Raw genomic sequence first — 24063 nt, 5'->3', positions numbered from 1 at the left:
GCAACAGCGGGAAGGCACAGGGGCGAGGTGGGGCATTCACAGGTGTTCTGTAACACATAGACACTTCACCTATATTATAAGTTTGTGCCCCTTAGTGGACTGTTCAAAGTATTCTGAAGCCAGGAGGCAGATGATATGCATTATCCTCAACTCTTGGTGCCTTGCCTTTAAGTAAACCTACTTCTTTAAATGGAAATCATTGCTAAGAACTTCAATGCTCAATTTAGAAACATCCAAATCTTTCTCCAACCTCTTTTGCTTCTGCTCCAATTAGCCCCCTCCAATCTTACAGAATCTTAATCATTAGTTTTGAATGATAAGATTGCTTTTAACATTCAGTTACTGTAATGTACTTTCAGTAAGAGAACTCCTCTCACCACTTTCACTTGCCTCATCTTTTATTAAGAATAAAATACTTTACTCAAATCTAAAAAAAGGGAAACATGACCAGGGATTAAGTGAACATAATATCTATTTTTATTATGAAAACATTAAATTTTGACACACTGCTTCATTTGCTTTTTAAAAATCTATTATCTGACCTAAACTTATTCAGCAAAAATGCCAATAAATTATATAAATCATAGTTTGGGTCTTTTTAAAACTAGGAACATAATATGTTCTATGATACTCAAACAATACTACATCTGAGTTATGTGAGCTGTTAACTTATAATTTGTTTTAATGTTTACCTTAAAATAAAAACCAAAACCAACCACATGCTAATCCACTGTTCCAAAAGTTTCTCAGGAACGCCCTCTTCCTCACTGTATGTCGTATCCTCCTGTTCCCTCACTGAGGTACCAAATGCAGCCATATCAGGTGTCAAGGCACTCATTCTAAACTGCCCTATCCTGCCCATCTTAGGAGTCACACTGGATGGAGGGCTGATGACATATGTTATCCCCAGCCCATGCTATCTTGCCTTTAAATAAATCCATTTCTTTAAAAGGAAATCATTAGCTAAGAATTCTAATACTGAATTTAGAAACAATGATTCCAATACACATTAAATCAAATGTGTTAGTACTTAAAGTCACAAACCCTGACAAGTGAAAATAATAGACACATACAGAACTTATGTAAACAACCAAGGAACTAAGGCAAATAGCACTGCCACCACACGCCTTAAAATGGTAGGTATATTTTTGGTGTCTGAAGCTATTTGCAAATTATACTTGGGGACAGTTCAGAAGAATTTCAATAAAAGATGTGTGTTCTGCATAAAGTTAGAGTCTTCAACATGGGTGGCATCATTTAAAAAATACATCAATAGTCTTATTAGTGAATGTTTTCCACTTGATTTAGAAATCTTTATTTTCTGTGGAGGCAAACCAAAGCACTATCTTAAGACTCCATCTTCAAAGTTACAACATTATCTCTATCATGCCTAGAGATTTTAAAGCTGGATATGACCCTGGTCCTTGCTGTCATCTTCATTTTCCTCATCCTCATCATCCTGGTCTCCAGATTCAAGTTCATCCTCTTCTTCAACCTAAAGGGAAAACACACATTTAACATTATGAAGATTTGTTCACTGCACATTCAACACATAATGATATATATATTCTGTTGATAAATTCTTTATTCCAGTAATTATAAGCCATCTGATTTCCTTGATTTAATGCTCAAGGCTCCCTGTCATTTTTAATATGAGATGAGATGTATCGGTTAACTTGCTCACAGATAGCTATACCTCTCTGCACACAAACCTGAACTAAACATGGCAAAAGAGAATGGCGCATGTGATGGTGAGAGTCTTGTTACCACAGGAGCAATCAAATTAATTCACTTTCTAGGCTCAAAGCCCAAAAGAGAACAGTTAACAATGTTGGCAACTGTGCCTAATCTGTGTCTTAAGTCAATTCACTGAACACCGTGAAAGCACTGTAGACAATACCACATTCATGTACCTACATACTTATGTCTGTAATACAGATATATAGGCATAACATTTCCGTGCTACAGTATAACTTTCAAGGATACATTACAAAAAAACATAATATAAATCATGTTTGGAAACATTTCAATCTTACTGGATGACCAAGTTCCTTGAGTTTATTCTTTAATGAAAATATTTTCTGATCTTGATCAGCCAACAGCACCAAGAGATCATCTTGTTCTTTCTTAGAATCTGTAATGTCCACCTCGAGCTTATTTCTCTCATTTTGTAAAATGGCAATGGTACTATTAGATGAATCCAGCTGCTCTTTAATAGCAGTTCTTTCCTCAGACAGAGCTTTAATTTCATTCTAGGAAAAAAAACAGTCAAAATCACTACTTTAAAATTAGTATTCACTTTCCTAGGGTTTTTAACAAATATGTTCTTTCTATGACAAATCACTGTACTTGTTCAATATGAGGAGTTTGGGAATAGGAGATGGGGATGGGGGTTGGGGGCATGGGAGGTTTAAAATACATACACATACATACACACACACACACTCTTATCCAGTAACATGAGAATTTATGTTAGGCTACATAACAAAGATGGTTATATAGACGTGCAAAAAATAGTTTTAATTAGCTATTCCTCAAAATATCCTAAGAGATAACACCATTTCGGGTAATACGAGGAATAAATAAAGACACGAAACATTTTACAGCAGAAGCCTGGTTAGCACCAAATTAGAACTCAAGTTTAAAAAATTTTTTTATCCCAACTTCATACATACAACTACATGGGAAAGAAAAATAGCTTCAAATAAAATCTATGGCTTAAATTAAATAATTTGAATTCTCAACAAAATATTAGCAAACTGAATACAACAATACATTAAAAGGATCATACACTACAATCAAGTGGGATTTATTCCAGGGATGCAAGGATGGTTCAACACTCACAAATCAATCAATGTGATGCACCACACTAACAAATTAAAGGATAAAAATCATACAATTATCTTAACAGATGCAGAAAAAGCATGTGATAAGATTCAACATCCATTTATGATAAAAATTCTCAATAAAACGGGTATAAAAGGAAAGTAACTCAACATAATAAAGGCCATAAAGGACAAACCCACAGCTAACATACTGAACAGTCAAAAACTAAAAGCTTTTCCTCTAAGATCAAGAACAAGACAAGGATGCCCACTTTTGCTACTTTTATTCAATATAGTACTGGAAGTCCTAGCCAGAGTAATCAGGCAAGAAAAAGCAATAAAAGGCATCCCAATTGGAAAGGAAGAAGTAAAGCTGTCACTATTTGTAGATGACATGATTTTATACACAGTCATGTGTTGTTTAACAATGAGGATACATTCTGAGAAATGCATCATTAGGTGATTTTATCGTTGTGCAAACATCAGAGAGTGTACTTATACAAATCTAGATGGCACGGCCTACTACACATCTAGGCTATACGATACTAATCTTATGGGACCACCACGGGACCACCACTGTATATGTCCGTCATTGACTGAAATGATGTTATGTGATGCATAACTGCATAGAAAACCCTAAAGACTTCACCAAAAAACTATTAGAAATAATAAACGAATACAGTAAAGTTGCAGGGTACAAAATATATACAAAAATCTGTTGCATTTCTATACACTAATAACAAACTAGCAGAAAGAGAAATTAAGAAAACAATCTCATTTATAATCGCAACAAAAAGAACAAAATACCTAGAAATAAATTTAACCAGGGAGGTGAAAAACCTGTACACTGAAAACTATGAGACATTACTGAAAGAAACTGGAGAAGATATAAAGAAATGGAAAGATATTCTGTGCTCATGGATTGGAAGAATTAACATTAAAATGTTTATATTACCTAAAACAGTGTACAAATTCAATGCAATCCCTATCAAAATTCCAACAGCATTTTTCACAGAAAAACAAAAAGTCCTAAAATTTGTATGGAACCACACAGGATCCCAAATATCCAAAGAAATCCTTAGAAAAAAGAACGAAGCGAGAGGTATCACACTCCCTGATTTGAAACTATATTACAAAGCTATAGTAACCAAAATAGTACGGTATTGACAGAAAACAGACATCTAGATCAATGGAACAGAATTGAGAGCCCAGAAATAAACCCACACATATATGGACAGCAAACTTATGACAATAGAGTCAAGAACATACAACGGAGAAAGGAAAGTCTGTTCAATAAATGGTGTTGGGAAAACTGGACAGCCATATGCAAAAGAATGCAAACAGACCATTGTCTCATACCATATACAAAAATTAACTCAAAATGGATGAAAGACTTGAATGTAAGACGTGAAATCGTAAAACTCCTAGAAGAAAACGGAGTATGCTCTTTGACATCAATCTTAGCAATATCTTTTTGGATATGACTCCTCAGGCAAGGGCAACAAAAGCAAAAATAAACAAAAGAGACTACATCAAACTAAAAAGCTTTTGGACAGTAAAAGAAACCATCAACAAAACAAAAAGACAACCTACCAATTGGGAGAAGATATTTGCAAATCATATATCCAATAAGGGGTTAATATCTAAAATGTATAACTCATACAACTCAACAACAAAAAACAAACAACCTGATTGAAAAATGGGCAGAGGATCTGAACGGACATTTTTCCAAAGACGACATACAGATGCGCATCAGGGACATGAAAAGATGTTCAACATCACTAATTTTAGGGAAATGCAAATCAAAACCACAATGAGATATCATCTCACGCCCACTGGAATGGCTATTATCAAAAAAACAAGAAATAACAAGTGTTGGCAAGGATGTGGAGAAAAGGGAACCCTCATACACCATTGGTGGGAATGTAAACTGGTGCAGCCCCTATGGAAAACAGTATGGAGATTCTTCAAAAAATTAAGAATAGAACTACCATATGATCCAGTTATTCCATTTCTGGGTATTTATCTGAAGAATACGAAAACACTAATTTGAAAAGGTATATGCACCCCTATGTTTACTGCAGTATTATTTACAATTGCCAAGATATGGAAACAACCTAAGTGCCCATCGACGGGCGAATGGATAAAGGAGATGTGGTGTGTATGTGTGTGTATATATATATATATATATATATACACACACATACACACAGTGGAATACTACTCAGCTATAAAAAAAGATGAAATCTTGCCATTTGCAACAACATGCACGGACCTTGAGGGTACTATGCTGAACTAAGTCAGATGGAGAAAGACAAATACCATATGATTTCACTTATGTGTGGAATACAAAAACGCAAAATAAAAACAAACTCATAAAGGCAGACCACAGATTGATGGTTACCAGAGGGGAAGAGGATGGGGGGGCGGGTGAAATGGGTAAAGCAGGTCAATTTTATGGTGATAGATGGCAACTAGACTTTTAGAAGTGAGCATGCTCTAGTATAAACAGATGTTGAACTATAATGTTGTACACCTGAAACTTACATAATGTTTATAAACCAATGTTACGTCAATAAAAAAATTTTACCACAATCTGAAAGGCACAATCACACATTTTTTTCCATTTTTTTCATGCCTTTTATGTTTATTACTGTTACCTCTTCCTTTCTTCATGTTATTTATTCTGATTTCTCTGTCACACAACAAGCTGGCAGGATGTAATGTGCCTGTGTTCCTCATCCTTGTGGAAAGCATACATGTGGCTCGTGTATTAGCCAAATATGCACTCCTTAATTCTCATTGTGATTAGAGATTGATTAGAAAACTTAACTATTTTCAATGATTTTTACTTTCAAAGTACATTCATATACATTCTTATTTTACATATTTGATACCATTATTTGAAATCGTATTTTAAAATCTTCATTTGTGCCACCTTTAGTCAACAAAATAGGAATGGACATGTTTTGAGATAAAATTACAGCCCATTAGCTTTCTTCATAAATCTAAGGATTTGAGAAATTAAAATGAAAAAAAATCAAATTTCCTGGAGTTCACTTCATATAATATGCGACAAATAAAAGTTTGACCAAAAGCCAACCTTTAATTCTTTAGTCTCCTGTAATAATGCTGACAGTCTTCCTTCTACATCAGTAGTTTTTGCAGCTATTCCAGCTTCACTCTCTCCTGGTACAGGAACTGATTTTACCTGAAAGTAGAAATTAGAAAAAAAAAAATGTTTCTTTCAAGTTACCATCAATATGAAATCCCAAAAGTGATTTATTTTCTTGCTATTTTGAAATTTTATTTCCACTAACAGAAAATATAATTCCTTATATATTTACACGCAATAAAGTGCTCTCCCTGGAAAGAGGAGCTGTCCCTACAGTGGAGTAGGAGGCTGAGGCAGGAGTCGTGTGGCATCAGATCTCATCAGAGCATGAGGAAGGCTGGGGTAAGCTGTCTCAAGGTCAGACCAAACAAGTAATCAACGAGACCATCTAACGTAGCTATAACATAGCATTTAAGAAGCAGAGAATATTTTTCAAAGCCTTTTTTTGTTTAATTTTTTTAAATATTTTTCCCCCCGAAGCCTCAGTTGTAGATAGTTGTATGTCATAGATGCACATCCTTCTAGTTGCTGTACATGGGACGCGACCTCAGCATGGCCAGAGAAGCGGTACGTCGGTGCGCACCCGGGGTCCGAACTCGGGCGGCCAGCAGCGGAGCGCACGCACTTAACCACCAAGCCACGGGGCCAGCCCATCAAAGCCTTTTCCTCATAAAATTCCTGTACGTTAAGTCCACACTATCATCTCAGAGAGACAGGTGGGGAAACTGAGCTGAATGCCATTAATTGGTGAAATGCAAGTATTTTCTTAAATGCTACAGGAATTATTCTTTTTTTTTTTTTGTGAGCAAGATCAGTCCTGAGCTAACATCTGCCAATTCTCCTCTTTTTTTGCTGAAGAAGACTGGCCCTGGGCTAACACCCATGCCCATCTTCCTCTACTTTATATGGGACGCCGCCACAGCATGGCTTGACAAGCGGTGCGTCGGTGTGCGCCTGGGATCCGAACCGGCGAACCCTGAGCCACCGCAGCAGAGTGCGTGCACTTAACTGCTTGTGCCACCGGGCCGGCCCCAGGAATCATTCTTAAATCACAGTTTTTCAGTCTTTTCCTGCCTTTTTTCTACAAAATACCGGGAAGTGGGGTGTTGATGTAACAAATACCTAAAAATGTGGATGGGGCTTTGGAATTGGTAGGGGCTAGAAAAGTTTTGAGGTGCATATTAGACAAACCCTAAATTGCCTTGAAGAGACTGTTGGTAGAAATATGGTTGTTAAAGGCCATTCTGGTAAGGGCTCATAAAGAAAAGAGGAGAGCTGTAGAGAGAGCTTCCGTGGTCTTAGAGAAAACATAACATGAACAGAATGTTGTTAGAAATATGGATGTTGGGGCCAGCCCGGTGGCGTAGCGGTTAAGCGTGCGTGCTCCGCTTTGGCGCCCTGGGGTTCGCAGGTTCGGAGCCCAGGTGCGCACCCACCCACTGCTTGTCAAGCCATGCTGTGGCGGCGGCCCATATAAAGTATAGGAAGATGGGCAGGGATGTTAGCCCAGGGCCAATCTTCCTCACAAAGAAAAAAAAAAGAAATATGGATGTTAAAGGTGGTTTTGGTGAGGTCTCAGATGAAAATGAGGAATATGTTACTGGAAAGGGAAGGAAAGGTGATCCTTGTTATAAAGTGGCAAAGAACTCGGCTAAATTGTGTTCTAGTGTTTTGTGAAAAGTAGAACTTATGAGTGATGAACTTGGATATTAAGCTGAGGAGATTTCTAAGCGAAGTGTTAAAGGTGTGGCCTGGTTTCTCCTTGCTGCTTATGGTAAAATGTGAGAGGAGAGAGATGAAAAATTGAAGAAGTAATTGTTAAGCAAAAGGGAAATCAGAACTTGAAGACATAAAAATTCTCAGCCCACCCTAGTGCAATAAATTACAAAGCATATTCTGGTGAAACATCAAGGGTGTGGCTGGAGAACCATTTGCAAAAAGGTTACTTCTGTGACTCATGGACTCAATCAACCATCTCAGCAGAAGCTGAAATAGAGATGTGGTAATCCAGGAAGGATCCAGGAGGGCATTCTTGTCTGACAGTTTAGACCCCTGTGAATTGCACAGGTTACAAAAAGGTTTTTGGCAATTTTATACTCGCAGAAAACCTGCCAGCTTGGACTGGAGGGGACAGAGATGGGATGAAATACAAAATACCAGTAAAATGAACCACTGAGTAACTGATTAAACAGATCTGGTGACTCGGACTATAACATGGCTGCCACCATGGCCACGAAGCTTATGTAATAGAACTCTGGCTAGTGAGTAACCTAAAGGGAAGGTGCTATCTGACAGATTTGCTTCCTTTCCATAGTGGCTGAGAAATAACATCACAACCTAATGTTTACTACCTTTCAGAAGAACAAAAATTAACTTACAAATGCTTCTGTCTTCTGTAATAGCTCCTGCTTCTCTGTCTGTAGTTTGGTAATCTCCAAAGACTGTGAGTTTAACTCAGATTTTAATGTTGCCAGTTCCTAAGAGATAAAAACAGCTGAGTCGTAGCATTAAATAGCATTAATTTCATCAAGGAAATGTCTATTCACAGGAAGAAATAAAAAAATTATTTCCTTTCTTGGCCCTTCTCTCTGAAATCACAACTTCCAAGTTTTAGAATCTAACTCTAAAAAATTATTCTTGAACTTTAAGTTCAAAATAGAGAATCAGACATGTTCATTAAGTACATTTACCTCTGCTTCCTTCTGAGATCCCATGTGAAAAATCACAAAGGCAGGGAGGGAGGGAAAAAGGGAGGGAGGGAGAGAGGGAGGAAGGAAGGAAAGAAGGGAGAAACTCATAAGGACAAAGAGAATAAGAGAAAAGAGCAATAAAATTGGGGAATTTCAGAAAGCAAATGACAGTGGTAACTGACTCAGCACACTGAGAAAGCTGAAACCTAAGCTGACCTTTGAGAAAGCCAAGCTGCTACCTGACTTGTAACACAAAACTATCACAAGGCTTGGGAACTGGGACCACCAAATACCTCTGGAAGTGTGGGTAAAAACGGGGTCAAAACCAGCCAGGGCTGGCTGAAAGTCTGCTTAGGAACAGACCACCAGATCCCTGTCCCAATCTCAGGCATCAGGCAACTGTTCATCTTCTCTAGGCCGAAGCCTAGAGGTTTATTATCTGGAAAGGGCAAAATAGGACATTTTTAGACTAGAGGTGACCAAACATAGGTGAAAGTAGTAGTACTGTAGTGAAAATGGGGGAATTAATTGAAAGTTTATATATTATTAATATTGAAATTTCCAACCTTCTTGCCCTCTCTCCTCCAAAAAAGTACAGTTAAAGAAACACAATTATAACCGCGATTCTCATCCAGGGGCGATCTCCCCTACAATACTTAGCAATGTTGGTGGGACGCTATCATGTAAAAAACTCTTTTGTCCTCTTAAAACTTTCTATCAGGTACATATGTGGCTTTTCTTTGTTTTGTTTTTTCAGTTATCAAAATGAGTTATGTAGACACTGAAATTATGGATCATTTTGGTTTTCTTTTTATACAGTATTTTACTACACATTATAAAAAAAGGAAACTGTCATTTGAAATATATCTTTTTAACAATCTAAAATTGACTAAAATAATTGCAGAAAGTAAAACACCAAAGTAATTCTCTTCTATAAAAATATCTAACTAAAGTTTCATTGGGAAACACAAAAAGTAAACATTTTTACTTGGGATTTACAAATTAAGGTTATATATTAATAACTTAATTCCCTTTAATTTTAATATAGCCTAGTGTAGGAAGACAGTAAAACCCAAACAGCATATTAATCTTCCTTCACAAGAACAAAACACTGTGGACATATATTGGAGACTTGGTAAATCCTTAAGACAACAAATGATTAAAAAAACGTTTGATTGTAGAATCTACTCAGGGTACATAGACACTATCAAAATAAGACATAGTTTCTCTGTGAACAGTCATTCCTCTCTCACATGAGCCATGTCAGTGGGCTAGGACCAGTCAATTAGTGGAGGGAGAAGGAAGTCAGTCTTAGGTTGGTTAGGCTGTTCACTTCTTTCTTTAGTATTACTTTTTTCTTTTTTTGAAGTAACATATATTCCTTTTATAAGAAAGAAAGAAAGGAGGGAAGGATGGAAAGAAGAAAAAGAAAGAAGGAAAAAAAGAAAGAAAATTTAAAAAGGAAAAAAACCAACCTGTTTAGGGTTAATATACTAATGAGCAATCTGATACTTTTCTAGGTTTTTCTTCTAATTACTAGATTATTTAAATTCTACACGTAAATAGTTCTTTTCTCTCTTTTCTAGCTCTTTTCTTGAACAAATACATTTAATTTTATTCACTGGATAGATAAAGATAAATGTGTACTATCTAGTAGTTTAATAGGAATTTATAAATATTACAAATTAACCAAGTGGAAAATGTTTAATTTGCTTTTCTAGAAAGTTATTATATATTACTACAGCAGAAAAAGTTTATTTTGCTCTTTTATCTAGAGTCATCTAATTGAGATATACAGAAGTCTACCTCCTATTTTTCCCTTTTCTAATTCTAAAAACCAACATTTTTCTGGACAGCAAGGTTTAAACACCCAATTCATTTAACCAAACAATTATCATGGTCAATAGTATATGAAAATTAGGCATAAGATTTTATATCTTCATAGTTGCAGCTTATAAATATATTTAAATTTTCCTTGTTATTTCACTGATAATCTACAAATAATGTGGGTGAGATGCTGAGATGTGTTCAAAAGAACACCATTGAATAACAAAAACACAATAAAAAGCAAAATACCATTAACGTATAATTAAAACAGCTTCTGGATTTTCAAATGGCTGTCTTTACTATCAAATTTTGCTTACACCTGACGAAGTAGCTCTAGATTAATGGAACTGGAGGGCTATTACTCTACTTTATATAATTAAAATAAGACAAAATAGAACTTGGATCAAGTCAGAAAATTACCTGTTTTAATTCTGCAATTTGTTCAGAATCTCTATCTGAAGCTGTCACTGAAGACTGTTCATTTGCGCCAGGTGATGTTTGGATAGATTTCTATAAATAACATAGAAATAAACTATGAAATAATTTCAGTCTAAAGAGATAGGAAAAAACCAAAACAGAACTGTACACATACAACTTATGACTTGTGAATTATGTCTTGTAGTTTACCAAAAAATTTCACATTATTTTAATTTTTATACCCAAGATAAAAATGTAGCATGTTTTCCACGGTCAATAAATTTATGCTTATACTAAGTAATTTAGTAAATCTAAGCACTTAGCTGAGGTCATATGAAGAAAGAGTATAAAGCAGGTATTTATTGAGCAATTTCCATGTATTAAAAGAGCTTTATACAGAGTATCTCATTTAATTCTCACAACAATGAAATAGATATGACCACTACCATTTCATAGATCAGGAAAAAGTTTAAAGAGGTTAACTAAGTTTCTTAAATTCAATTAGCTAGGAAGCATTGAAACTCTAGTCAGTCTGACACCAAAGCTCATATTCTAAACTTTAATATGATACTTTGACTTAGGAGATCCAGAAAAATTAACAAGCAGGATAATGAGAATTACTCCTGAGCTCTTATTTAAAATTTCTAAACATTTACTTACCAAATTTTCAATTAAAGAGTCCTTTTCAGCCAGCTGGCTTTGTAAAAGTTCCTGATTACTTTTTAGTTCTTCTATCTCTTCTCGCAACCTACCAATTTCTTCTGGCTGAATGCCATTCATCTGAGCCCCATCATTGTAAGAAGCTTGATGCTGATTGTCTTTTCCTATTAGGCATAAAATGTGAAAAGCCAGTATGAAACTTAAGTTTTTCATTTTTTGAATTAAAGATTCAAATATAAAAATAAATATATAATTTCCCTAATTCAATTACTTTGGTAGCATGTTTGTAAACATATTTCATCTTTGCAAAATAGTGTATTGATAAAAATAGTGAACTGATGATATTTTCAGGGTTTCTGGGAGGAAAAACAGCATAGTCTTATTAAGACTAAATTACATGGTTTGGTGATCTATAACTAAGAATTATAGTAGTTTCAATTCTAATTCTGTCAATTAATATAAGAGAAAATAAAATCCCTTTAAAAATCTTCACAAAGAAATAGCTTCCTATATGGACTAAAATAACTGACAAATTATTATCATAAATAAAGGAAGTAAAAGAGAGAATTTTTTCCTGAAAATTTTAGTCACTTTCATAGACATAAACTATATTTCTAAGTAGCTAGCATTCCAGTCATAAGCACCATAGGATGATGCTATTTAAAAGCATTTGAGCTCTTACCATGTGCCAGACACTGAACTAGAATTTTATATAATATACTATTTCATTTAATTCTCAGATGACATAGATGCTATTATCATCTCCATGTTGCAGATGAGGAAACGGAAAGGTTAGAACAGTCATTCTCAACTGGCTATGCATTAGAATTACCCGGGGAGCTAGTAATAATTACTGATGCCTGGACTCAACCCCAATTATTATTATTTTTTAAAGATTTTATTTATTTATTTTTCCCCCAAAGTCCCAGTAGATAGTTGTATGTCATAGCTGCACATCCTTCTAGTTGCTCTATGTGGGATACGGCCTCAGCATGGCCGGAGGAGTGGTGCGTCGGTGCGCACCAGGGATCCGAACCCGGGCCGCCGGCAGCGGAGCACGCGCACTTAACCACTAAGCCACAGGCCCAGCCCCCAACCCCAATTAATTAAATCATAAACTCCAGTGGGGTCTCAGTTTTGGTGGTATTTTTTTTAGCTCCCCAAAGCCCCAGTACATGGTTGTATATGCTAGTTGTAAGATGTTCTAGTTTTTCTACGTGAGCCACTGCCACAGCATGGCAACTGACAGAGAGGTGGTGTGGTTCTGCGACCAGGAAGCAAACCTGGGCTGCTGAAGTGGGGAGTGCTGAACTTTAACCACTAGGCAATCAGGGCTGGCTCTTTGTGGTATTTTTGTGTGTGCATGTGAGGAAGACTGGCTCTGAGCTAACATCTATTGCCAATCCTCCTCTTTTTGCTGAGGAAGATTAGCTCTGAGCTAACACCTGTGCCCATCTTCCTCTATTTTGTATATGGCATGCTGCCACAGCAAGGCTTGATGAGCGGTGCATCGGTCTGCACCTGGGATCTGAACCTGCGAAACCCAAGCTGCTGAAGCGGAGTGTGCAAAATTAACCACTATGCCACTGGGCCGGCCCCAGTCTTTGTGGTGTTTTTTAAGAAAACAGCTCAGGAGATTCTAATGTGCAGCCAAGGTTGAGAATCAGTGGATCAGACAATCAAAAAGGTAGCAAGGAGCTTGGACTTCAAACTCTGATTTACACATTTGACACAGTGATTAATTTAAGGTTAGAAAAAGACTAGTCCATAAGAATAATATGTTTGACTTTGTCCAGCTCTTGGGAACACTACGATAGTGATGGCTAGCTACACTTACCGAGCTGTACTTTAAGAAGATTATACTGATCCTTGTGTTGCTGAATCTGAGAAACTTGCTGTGTGACTGCTGTCTGCAGCTGTTCATTTTGACATTTTAACGTAGAAATCTGCTGCTTTAATTCGTCAAGTTGCAGATCCTATGAAACAAAAATAATTCAAGTGTTTTAAATTCCTACTAATTAGCATTAAGAAGATGAACAAATTAAAAATTAGAGATTATTTTGGGTCAGGATGTTAAAGTACTCAACATTTCCAAAATCATTCAAGAATTAAGCAGTAATACATTAATATATGCACCAAGGCCAATTTTCAATATGCAGCAGAACTGTAAGATTTCAAGTAAGGCTCCATTAATAAGCACTACGGCATGGTCTGCAATCTCACTGCAATTATGAGGGTAGGGGTAGGCGTGGGGGTGGAGGGGTGGGGACAACAACACAGACCACGACTGTCTTTTACGGTTCATCAAACTATTTAAGAAACTTAGTAAATGTATGTATACACATCCACCTACATTACTTTTAACAATAAAAGACAATCATAGAACATTTAGAAGACTGAAAAAGAGCTTCCGACTCTCACCACTCTAATATAACTAGTTGGAATTTGATCTATTTCTTTATTTTCTTTAAATTTTTTTCCAGGCCAAGTTTTTTAAACTTGTCATAATCAGTCCATATATAATTTTGTAACCTTAACTATTTGATCATAATTTCCCCATACTGCTACATGCTTTTCACAATCATAAATTTTTAATGCTCACTTAAAATTTAATCAGTAGATGCAATATAATTTATATTCAAAAGCAACACTGAGGTTGCTTTCCATTTTTCTAAAGGATAAATGTCATTACAATAAATATCTTATGAGGCCGGCCCCGTGGTGTAGTGGTTAAGGGTGCACGCTCCGCTGCTGGAGGCCTAGGTTCAGATACCGGGTGCGCACTGACGCACCGCTTGTCAGGCCATGCTATCTCGGCGTCCCATATAAGGTGGAGGAAGATGGGCATGGATGTTAGCTCAGGGCCAGTCTTCCTCAGCAAAAAGAGGAGGATGGGCATGGATTTTAGCTCAGGGCTGATCTTCCTCAAAATAAATAAATAAATATCTTAGGTCATATAATTGTTCTGAATTTTGGAGAATTTCCTAAGGATGGATTCTCAAATGTCATTCAAAGTATATAAACATTTTATAGCTCTGGAAGCTTGTTGCCTAATTGTCAAATAGCATTTTAAATGGTAAGACTATTTAAAATTAACATTTCTAAAGAAGAGTCATTATAGTAATTGTGTCAAATCACTCCTTTCTTCTTCCAAATCAACCATATTTATCAGCCCCAAGTGTAGGCTGTAACATCACATTCCAAGTATTTATTTTCCATTACTCCAAAAATATTACATTTTACCATCAAGAAATGACTCCATATCTGTGATAAGATATAGATGAAAAATCTTAATAACGATGGGTAGTTTAATGATTCAAATTTGGATCATTCAAAGATGATTCTAATTTACTGATTTGCTTGTAAATTTAAAAGCTCAGACTGAATGCTGAATACAGTACTATATTTTTATTCTTTCTTAGAATTTCAATTTCCACAGTACAGATTGTGGGGCAGAAAAGAACACACAGGCAGTTCTCATGTGGAGGGCTCTACGCAAGCTCCTACTTGCCACACCTGCCTCAAGCTGTGCACAATCAGCAGGGGGCAGAGGGCAGAGCAGGGAAGGGGGTGCAAGCTGCCCCGCGTGGACTGCCGCCCGCGCACTTTTTCTATGACACTGGAATTTTAACAACCTCAATAATCTCATTTTCCAGATAATACTGCAGCACTTTCTAGATTCAATCAAACTATAGAACACAGTGAGGAATTTTATGAGAGAAAAAAACAAGAAGCACATTTCGAAGGAACATAATGGAAAGTTTAAGGCGCTTAACACAACGCAAATGTGGAGGTTCACTGGTATCCTGCAAAGAAAATGTCAATTGATGATTTTGAAATGGTTTCAACTTAACTCATTATCCATTCTAATAAACCACTCTCTCTCTTGTTCTATCTAACTCACTATCATCTATTCAATGTGCAGACCTAAGGATCACATTTGACCTTTCTGCTCCCTCATACCTGCATCAATCATTACCAAGCCCTGCCAGTTTTATCTTCTTTATCTCCCACATTTCTCAGGCCTGGCCCCTCTACACCACAGAGTATGAGCTTTAGAGTTCCAGTAACACACATGTATTTGAATTCTGTTCCACCAGTCACTGAGTGACCCTAGACAAGTTTAAATTCTCTAAGTCTCAGGTTCCTCATTTATTCTAAATGGAAAATATTAACTACTTTGTAGGGATATTGTGAAAATTAAATGAGATAGTGTTTAAAATGTGCTTAGTGAGCACCTAGAACACAGTAAACAAAAAAAGGCAGCCATTATCACCATCATCGCTATCAGTGCGACAATTTCCTCCCTAGCCCACCACTACCACTTCCTTCTTGGGCTCCCTCCCTCTAGCCTTGCCTTTCAACTTTCTTCTTTATACAGCCACCAAGCGTTCTATGTACATGCCAGTAACACCTCTTGCCTCTCCTCCCTTTCTCACCTTTTAGGAGCTTACTTCTAGTTATCCTTTTAGGCCTCAGCTTTTCTGTTTTCTCCAAGCCCCTGTTCCTATCTAGCTAAATTAGGTGCTTCTCAATGCTGCCATATACCTTCAATTATCTCTATCGTTACACTCAATATGTTACAATATGAGTGTCACAATAATCTATTTAGAGGTTCTCTCCACATGGGACTGTGATATGCGAACATGTCTGATTCTTTATCCACATCATCGTGCACAATGCTTAAGCTTGTTAAGCTCTCAGTTTGTTGAATACTCAGACGCTTCTGAACTATTCAGCAAAATAGTGAGTTTTTCTTTCTGTATCCTCTTGCATTTGATGTGCCAGGAAAAATTCTTCCCTAAAGTATAAAAGTACCAGTATATCAGAGAGTATATACAATTTATTAGCACTTACTTGCTCTCGAATCATATTTTTGTAGTGAGTTACAATACTGTCATGCTGTTCTAATGTTTTCTTCACCTCTTCTTCTTTTTTATCTTCTTCACTGGACTTATAAATAGCTTTAGTTATCACACCTGCGAAAGAAAGCTTATTTAAAATTTATTTTAAACACTTAAAATATTCCTTTATTATTGTCTTTTTTTTTTTTTTTAAAGATTTTATTTATTTATTTTCCCCCCAAAGCCCCAGTAGATAGTTGTATGTCATAGCTGCACATCCTTCTAGTTGCTGTATGTGGGACTCGGCCCCAGCATGGCTGGAGAAGCGGTGCGACGGCGCACACCTGGGATCCGAACCCGGGCCGCCAGCAGCGGAGCGCACGCACTTAACCGCCAAGCCACAGGGCCGGCCCAATTATTAAGTCTTAATCAGTAAAACATATGGCCTAACTACAAGACAGATAGCAAATAATCTGTCCAATCTTACTGAATGCCAAAAGTTCTTCAATGGCTATACAACAAGAGCTAGGAAAAAACTCTACTTTTAGGCTTATCATATAATCTGCATTATGTCCAGAATATACAAATGCAATATAATCATAGGTAATTTATAATGAATATCAAAACAAACTTTTGAGTCCTACCTTCAAGTTCTTTCACCAGCTTCGTAAACTCATGATCAAATATCATGTATTCCGGACTGGGAAAGTTTGGCTGGGGTTTCTGAGACGCTCTGGAATACAACTCATGTTTGCTAATAAATCCTAGTTTCTCTATGAAATTCTCTTTGCCAATCCTCTTCTCTATTAGTTGTTTTAGTTTCTCTCTACAGAGATAAGCATATTGAGATGCTTTAAAAAAGTCATAACAAAACATAAAAGCTCGATCTACGTTATACTTTGGCAGAAAAAGTTTATCATTATCTCTTGATGACACGAGCAAGTCATTTTCCCCTTACTTACTTCATGTAGCTCTCAAGGGAGTTATCATTGAAGTAAATTGAAATGCCCAATAGAAGGGCACATAAGCCTTGGACCAACTGCTCTTCCTCTCCAAGATTTTCTGCAATTTGTCCTGTAAGCTGAAATCTCTGTTAAGGAGACTAACAGTTCATAATATCTAGAGTACTTTTTTTTTGAAATTTGAATTTGACATGTATTTCATGTTAGAGTTCCTATGAGAAATTCTCTATATAGTCCAAGCAGACATAAAACAAACGATGGTGAAGACACAGACGCACACACACACAGTTTAGGCAAGTATCACTACCACCTTAACAGTTTAAAAAGTTGCAACACAGATAAAGAGAATTCAAATATTTGGGGCATAGAGTAACCTCTAATTGAGAAGAAAAATAAAAAAGATAAAAGATAAATACTCAAATGTATGTTACTAAAACACAAAGGATACAAATGGAACATTGGCTGAATTGTGAAGAAAATGCGTTACTGCGATGGGACAGTTGCTTAGCCAGGTACAAAGCAACATTAGTAATCCAACTCTTGTCTGTATTTTGCTTCCCTGCAATAGATAGGTTGGCAGAAATCTCATTTTACTTTTTTTAAACTTAAAGTTGCCCTAAGATCCCTCCCCATTTGCATAAAAAGAAATTTAACATCCTATAAAAGATGTGCCAGGATTCCAGATTTAAAAAATTGAAGAAGAGAATGCATTCTTGTGTCCTCTGTGTGCTCCATTTCCCAAAATGAACAGAGAGCAGAAATCAGAATTGATTCATGCTCATAAGCAAATACTGGGTTATCTAAAATACTTTAGTAGAAAAACCTGGTCTTATAAGGAAGAAATGCAGGATATGGATACTTGAAAAAATGTATCAATCCTAAAACACCTTATAACGATGTTTCAATCAGAAGTTTAAAAACAAGATTCTGATAAAAGGACAAATTCTACCTCCTTCAAAAAACATCAAGAAAAATACAAAGAAATAATCTCCTGAATTATTTAGTCAAATTCCATTAGAGAATATATTTTCGGGGCTGGCCTGGTGGCATAGAGGTTAAGTTCTCGTGCTCCACTTCGGCGGCCTAGGGTTTGCAGGTTCAGATCCCAGGCACGGACCTATGCACCCCTCATCAATCCATGCTGTGGCGGCGTCCCACATACAAAATAGAGGAAGATGGGCACAGATGTCAGCTCAGGGCTAATCTTCCTCATCAAAAAAAAAAGAGAATATATTTTCTAACAAGAATAAACCATGTTACAAACTCACTGACAATATGCTAGATAATGAGAAATCACAAACATAATGAAGAAGAAAAAGATTTATTTAAATTAGCTTAAATGCTCCAAACTACTAACTATACTGCTGCCAAGTACAGTTAAACAATATTGAAAACTAGCATGTCCATCAAAATTACAGTTTCCTAAATTTTAATACAACAGATTTACGTCTCCTATGTGGGGTATTCTCTTTAACTCATAATATTGCCACTGCCCATACTGTATTACATAACTAGTATTTTTGTTTAAGAAAAACAAAACTTGTCTGAAACAAAATAATGGAAATTACCACAGCAATGCATCACTTGGGGGGTAATTTCAGAAATCACCCAAAATACAATTATTCAAAGATCTAGACAAGGAATGGATTTAAAGTAACTATCACTGTGTTTTGAAAAATTTCTATCACCCAGACTGTTCTAATTTCATGAACCTTGATGTAAATATCTTGGCCTTTCTATCATCTATTTTCAACTATATTTAATTAAACAAATTGAAATTAGACCTCTTCAAATGATTTGCCAAGTAAGCATTAATAAGCATGAATTTAGTTTTTACATGATGCATTATTTTTACTTTTTCCTTGCCTCTATGTCATTACTGTGCCCACAATATATCTTCATGTTATCCAAGTAAACTGAAAATTTTAAAAATATACAGTTATTATCAATTGACTATGTGCTGCAGAAAATTTAAAACTAATTACTCAAGTTATAAATGCAAATGTTTCATTGATTTCTTCTGGTTATATATATAAGAAGTTTATTATTACTTGGAGTACCATTTACAAGTACCAAATATACCTATATTGTATACACAAAGGCAGCCTATCAAATCACTGGCTGATGTTTGAGTAAACAAAAATGGAATTAGATTCAAATTTCAATCTTCTAGAAGCATGCCTTTTGGGGTCTAACCGGAGGATAAGAGCAAAGTCAAACATAGCTAGATAGAACCTGTTAGAAGATAGGAGGGAATACCCCATTTACTATGTAGCCAACAAAAAAAGATAAAGTACTCAGGAATGAGCCTAATCAAAACTGCACAAAACCTAAATGAGGAAAATTTAAACATACTCCTAAAGAGCACTAAAGTAGACATAAATCAATAGAAAGACACCACCATGTTCTTAGATAGAAAAACTCAAGGTCATGAAGATATTAATTCTAAATTTATAAAATTAATGTGATTCAAATAAAAATATGCCTACAGGTTTTTTTCTTCCTGGACCTAAACTCGGTTCTCAAGTTCAGATGGAAAAATAAACAAGCAAGAATAACTAGGGAAACTAAAAAAATGAAAAAGAGTAATGAGGTGATACTAGCTCATGAATAGACAGGAATCAAGGGATAGAACAAAAAGTTCAGAAATGGATCCATCTACAAATGGGAATTTAGTATATGAAAAGCATAGCATATAACCATCAGTGGGTTACAGATGGACTTAAAAAATGTTGAGACAACTAGATAGCTATCTAAAAAAGATCAGAGGATCCATATCTCACAGTTCATTGAGAAAAACAGAACAAAGATTTAAATGTAAAAAATGAAACTGGAAAGTATGAGATGAAAATATAGGCAAATTCTTTAGAATCTTGAAGTAGGGAAAGTCTTTCTTAGTATAACTTAAAATGTAGAAGCCATAAAAGAAAAGTCTGATACAAAAAAAAAAACACCAAAAACAAAATACCAAGGTCAAAAGACAAATGACATTATCTGAAAAAATATATTTGTAACATCACGGACAAGGGTTAAATTCCTTAATATAAAATGAGTTCCATGGGCCGGCTCCGTGGCTTAGCGGTTAAGTGCGTGCGCTCTGATGCTGGCAGCCCGGGTTCGGATCCCGGGCGCGCCCCAAGGCACCACTTCTCCGTCCAACGCGAGGTCGAGTCCCACGTACAGCAACTAGAAGGATGTGAACCTACGACATACAACTATCTACTGCGGCTTTGGGGGGAAAAACATGAATAAATAAAATCTTCAAAAAAAAAATAAATAAATAAAATAAAATGAGTTCCTATAAAATAAGAAATGATTAGCAACCCAATAGAAAAATGGGCAGATGATATGAAATATAAGAAAGGAGAGTTCACAGAAAAACTTCAAATGGTGTATAAACATATAGAAAGCTATTCAACCTTTAGTAAGAGAAATGCAAATTAAAACTCACCGAGATAACATTTTTCACCTCTCAACAGATTGGGCAAAAATACAAGTCTGACAACATGCTGTTGGTGAGGGTCTGGGGAAACAGACAATCTAGTACACTGCAATCTTATTTCACTTTGCTAGTGGAAGTGCAAAATGGTACAAGAGACAAAAAACCAAGGTGCAGAACAGTGGATATACATAAAAAGCACTTGAAGACTATAGAAGAAATGAATAATAAGGGGCAGGGGGGAACTAGGACTTAGGAGGGGCCAAGACTTCTTATTGTATATCTTTTTATATCATTTTGATTTCTTTTCTTTTTTTTTTTTGTGAGGAAGATCAGCCCTGAGCTAACATCCATGCCAATCCTCCTCTTTTTGCTGAGGAAGACTGGCCCTGAGCTAACATCTATTGCCAATCCTCCTCCTTTTTTTTTTCCTTAAAGCCCCAGTAGATAGTTGTATGTTATAGTTGCACATCCTTCTAGTTGCTGTATGTGGGGTGCCACCTTAGCATGGCCGGAGAAGCAGTGCATCGGTGCGCACCCAGGATCTGAACCTGGGCAGCCAATAGCGGAGCGCGTGCACTTAACCGCTAAGCCACGGGGCCGGCCCCCTATCATTTTGATTTCTAAACTATGTATTATCCATTTCAAGTATATATATATATTTTTTCTTTTTGAGGAAGATTCACCCTGAGCTAACATCCACTGCCAACCTTCCTCTTTTTGCTTGAGGAAGATTTGCCCTGAGTTAACAGCTGTGCCAAGCTTCCTGTATTTTGTATGTGGGTTGCCGCCACAGCATGGCTGACGAGTGGTACAGGCCCATGCCTGGGATCCGAACCTGCAAACCCAGGCAGCTGCAGCAGCGTGCATGGAACTTAACCACTATGCCAGAGGGCTGGCCCCTATAAATATTTTTTAAAGGACTGAAGTTTTAATTCTAAGAATGGCAGTATGGTGTCAGTGAAAAGGACATTTGGTTGGGAATGAGAAGAACCAAATCTTCTACTGTCTTACCTTGTACAAGTTTAATATGCTATGTGGGCCCCAATTTCCTCATTTAGTAAACAGAGGCGGTTGGATTAAATGATTTCAAACACAGAGGTTAAGAGGGCAGGCTCTGAAGCCAGGATATCAGGATTTATGTCCTGGTTCTAAAACTCAACAGCCATGAAACCTTAGGCAACTTACTGAACTTCTCTTCCTCATCCTTAAATAGAGGTAAGAGTTAATACCTATCTCATAGAGTTGTGGAGTGGATTAAATGGGTTAATACATGTAGACAACTTAGAACAGTGAGTGCATGGTGCACAGTAAGTACTCTACAAATGTTATAAACTATTATCATCCTTTCTAGCTCTGCAATTCTCTGACTCTTTACATACTAGCATATTAAAAGCAGAACTAACGCCCCAAATTTAAAATAGATGGCAGAGGGGCCGGCCCTGTGGCTTAGTGGTTAAGTGCGTGCACTCCGCTGCTGGTGGCCCGGGTTCGGATCCTGGGCTCGCACCGACACACCGCTTCTCTGGCCTTGCTGAGGCCACGTCCCACATACAGCAACTAGAAGGATGTGCAGCTATGACATACAACTATCTACTGGGGCTTTGGCGGAAATAAATAAATAAATAAATAAAATTATAAAATAGATGGCAGAATAAAGTTTGAACTGGGAATAGTAAAAAAACAATATAACTGCTGGGATAACTTTTTTTATTTTAACTTAGTGAAATATAGGTGGGTCCCTACTTTGCTGTGTTAACAGAAATCCATGCATATTGAAAACATGCAAAGTGAGGACTGTGTAATAATGCTCTTTTGTGCAGACTATATTATTCTGATGTTCACCAGACCATGATTTATAATAAAGAAAAAAGGAAGATAATTAAATGTACAAAAATAAGAAGATGGTTTACTAACCTATGGTATATACATATTTGGTGAAATTTTCATTATGCAATCATATAAAGTGATGTTGATTTAGTGTTTAATAACATGGAAAATATTCATAAGAAAAAATGCAGAATACAAAATGGAATCTAATGTATGATAACTGCTATGTAAATAAATAGTATAGAAAAAAAAATCTGAAATTTTACCCCAGTTATCTTTGGATAGTAGAATGAGGGACATTATTCTCTTTCTACTATCTATTTTTCTAAATTTTCCAAAATTAAAAAAAAAACTATTAACGAGTACAAAAATACTATAATATTTGTCCAGTGTACCGTGATAAAAAGGTTAAGAGTAAGATCAATCCAACAAAATCCTGATCAAGCTGCTCTCTCCCTCCAAAAAATAAAACTAGAAACTGGGCATTAAAGGCTATCAAAACACTTGATGCCATTGCTTCTGATCTTCTGATGGATTCTTTACAAGATAAACACCTAGAACAGCTAAAAGAAAGCCACATTCCACTTTCTGACTAAAACTATTTATTTTGTTTATACATTTATGTATTTGTTTGTATGTCTGTTTATAGGTTTAAGTCAAGAACAAGTACATATCTCTTCCCAGCCCCCCCAGAGTGTGTGAACTATTGAGGAGATTTGGAAAAACAAATGAACATTGAAATTATAATTTCAGAGCATTCTGAGGGTTTAGTTACCAGAAATCACAGATTTTACAGGATGGAAGAGATCCACAAACAAAATAATTGAAGCTGAATCATCCTATCTTTCAACATAAGCTATTACGTTTCCCTCATTACATTTGCTAAATAAAAATCCCTCTTATTCCTACTTCATGGATTTCAAGTTCAGTATTTTTGCATTGTTTATTAAAAAAATATGAAAAACTAACATTTTAAACTTCTAGTGTTTGAGCATTAACATGAGGTTCTAGAGTATTATGATTAGATTCACTTTCTAGTGGTGGCCTCTGGGGATAGAGAATTAATAGGAAAGGGGCATGATGGAACTTTCTGGTATTCTGAATGTTCTCCATCTTGTTATGGAGGTATGTTCAACCATCAAAAATCATCAGATTGAATACTTAAGGTCTGTGCATTTTACTGTGTGTAAATTATTATACCTCCAAAAAATTCCCTTTTAAACGGTTGACATGTATAGTTACAAAATACCTAATACCAAAAATTCTGCAGGCTAAAGCTGCCAAGTATGTCTGTGTGTGAGTTACTAACATGTTAAATCATGCTTATACATGAAGATACAATTTCTAACAGGACCTCAGTTATTACTACCCATATTGCACACTTGAACACATGCCCAAATATGGATATTAAGGTACACTCCTTTTTGTCAAACACTCCACAAAACAAAACAAAT

The 24063-nt window shown here is 36.2% G+C and overlaps 1 protein-coding gene across 3 annotated transcripts in view; it reads right to left on the bottom strand.

Moving 5' to 3' along the window:
• Positions 1-454: 454 nt before the first annotated feature.
• The window catches only part of USO1 (USO1 vesicle transport factor), a 93518-nt gene continuing 69909 nt past the window's right edge, over positions 455-24063 (bottom strand). For all 3 annotated transcript variants that reach the window (XM_014787800.2, XM_087434435.1, XM_004430842.2), the window contains 11 exons: positions 17789-17899; positions 17341-17459; positions 17023-17204; positions 16392-16513; positions 13372-13510; positions 11535-11698; positions 10878-10967; positions 8319-8417; positions 5929-6036; positions 2037-2252; positions 455-1495 (listed from right to left, as the gene is read on the bottom strand). In XM_014787800.2, the coding sequence (XP_014643286.1) occupies positions 1400-1495; positions 2037-2252; positions 5929-6036; positions 8319-8417; positions 10878-10967; positions 11535-11698; positions 13372-13510; positions 16392-16513; positions 17023-17204; positions 17341-17459; positions 17789-17899 (1446 nt within the window). In that variant the 3' untranslated portion in view covers positions 455-1399. The remainder of the gene's footprint in view (positions 1496-2036; positions 2253-5928; positions 6037-8318; positions 8418-10877; positions 10968-11534; positions 11699-13371; positions 13511-16391; positions 16514-17022; positions 17205-17340; positions 17460-17788; positions 17900-24063) is intronic.

This window comes from Ceratotherium simum, chromosome 8, assembly GCF_057802395.1.
Source record: "Ceratotherium simum simum isolate JZ-2026a chromosome 8, ASM5780239v1, whole genome shotgun sequence".
NCBI lineage: Eukaryota > Metazoa > Chordata > Mammalia > Perissodactyla > Rhinocerotidae > Ceratotherium > Ceratotherium simum.
Note: the sequence above shows the minus strand (reverse complement) of the source record. Positions and strands in the feature narration are given on the sequence as shown.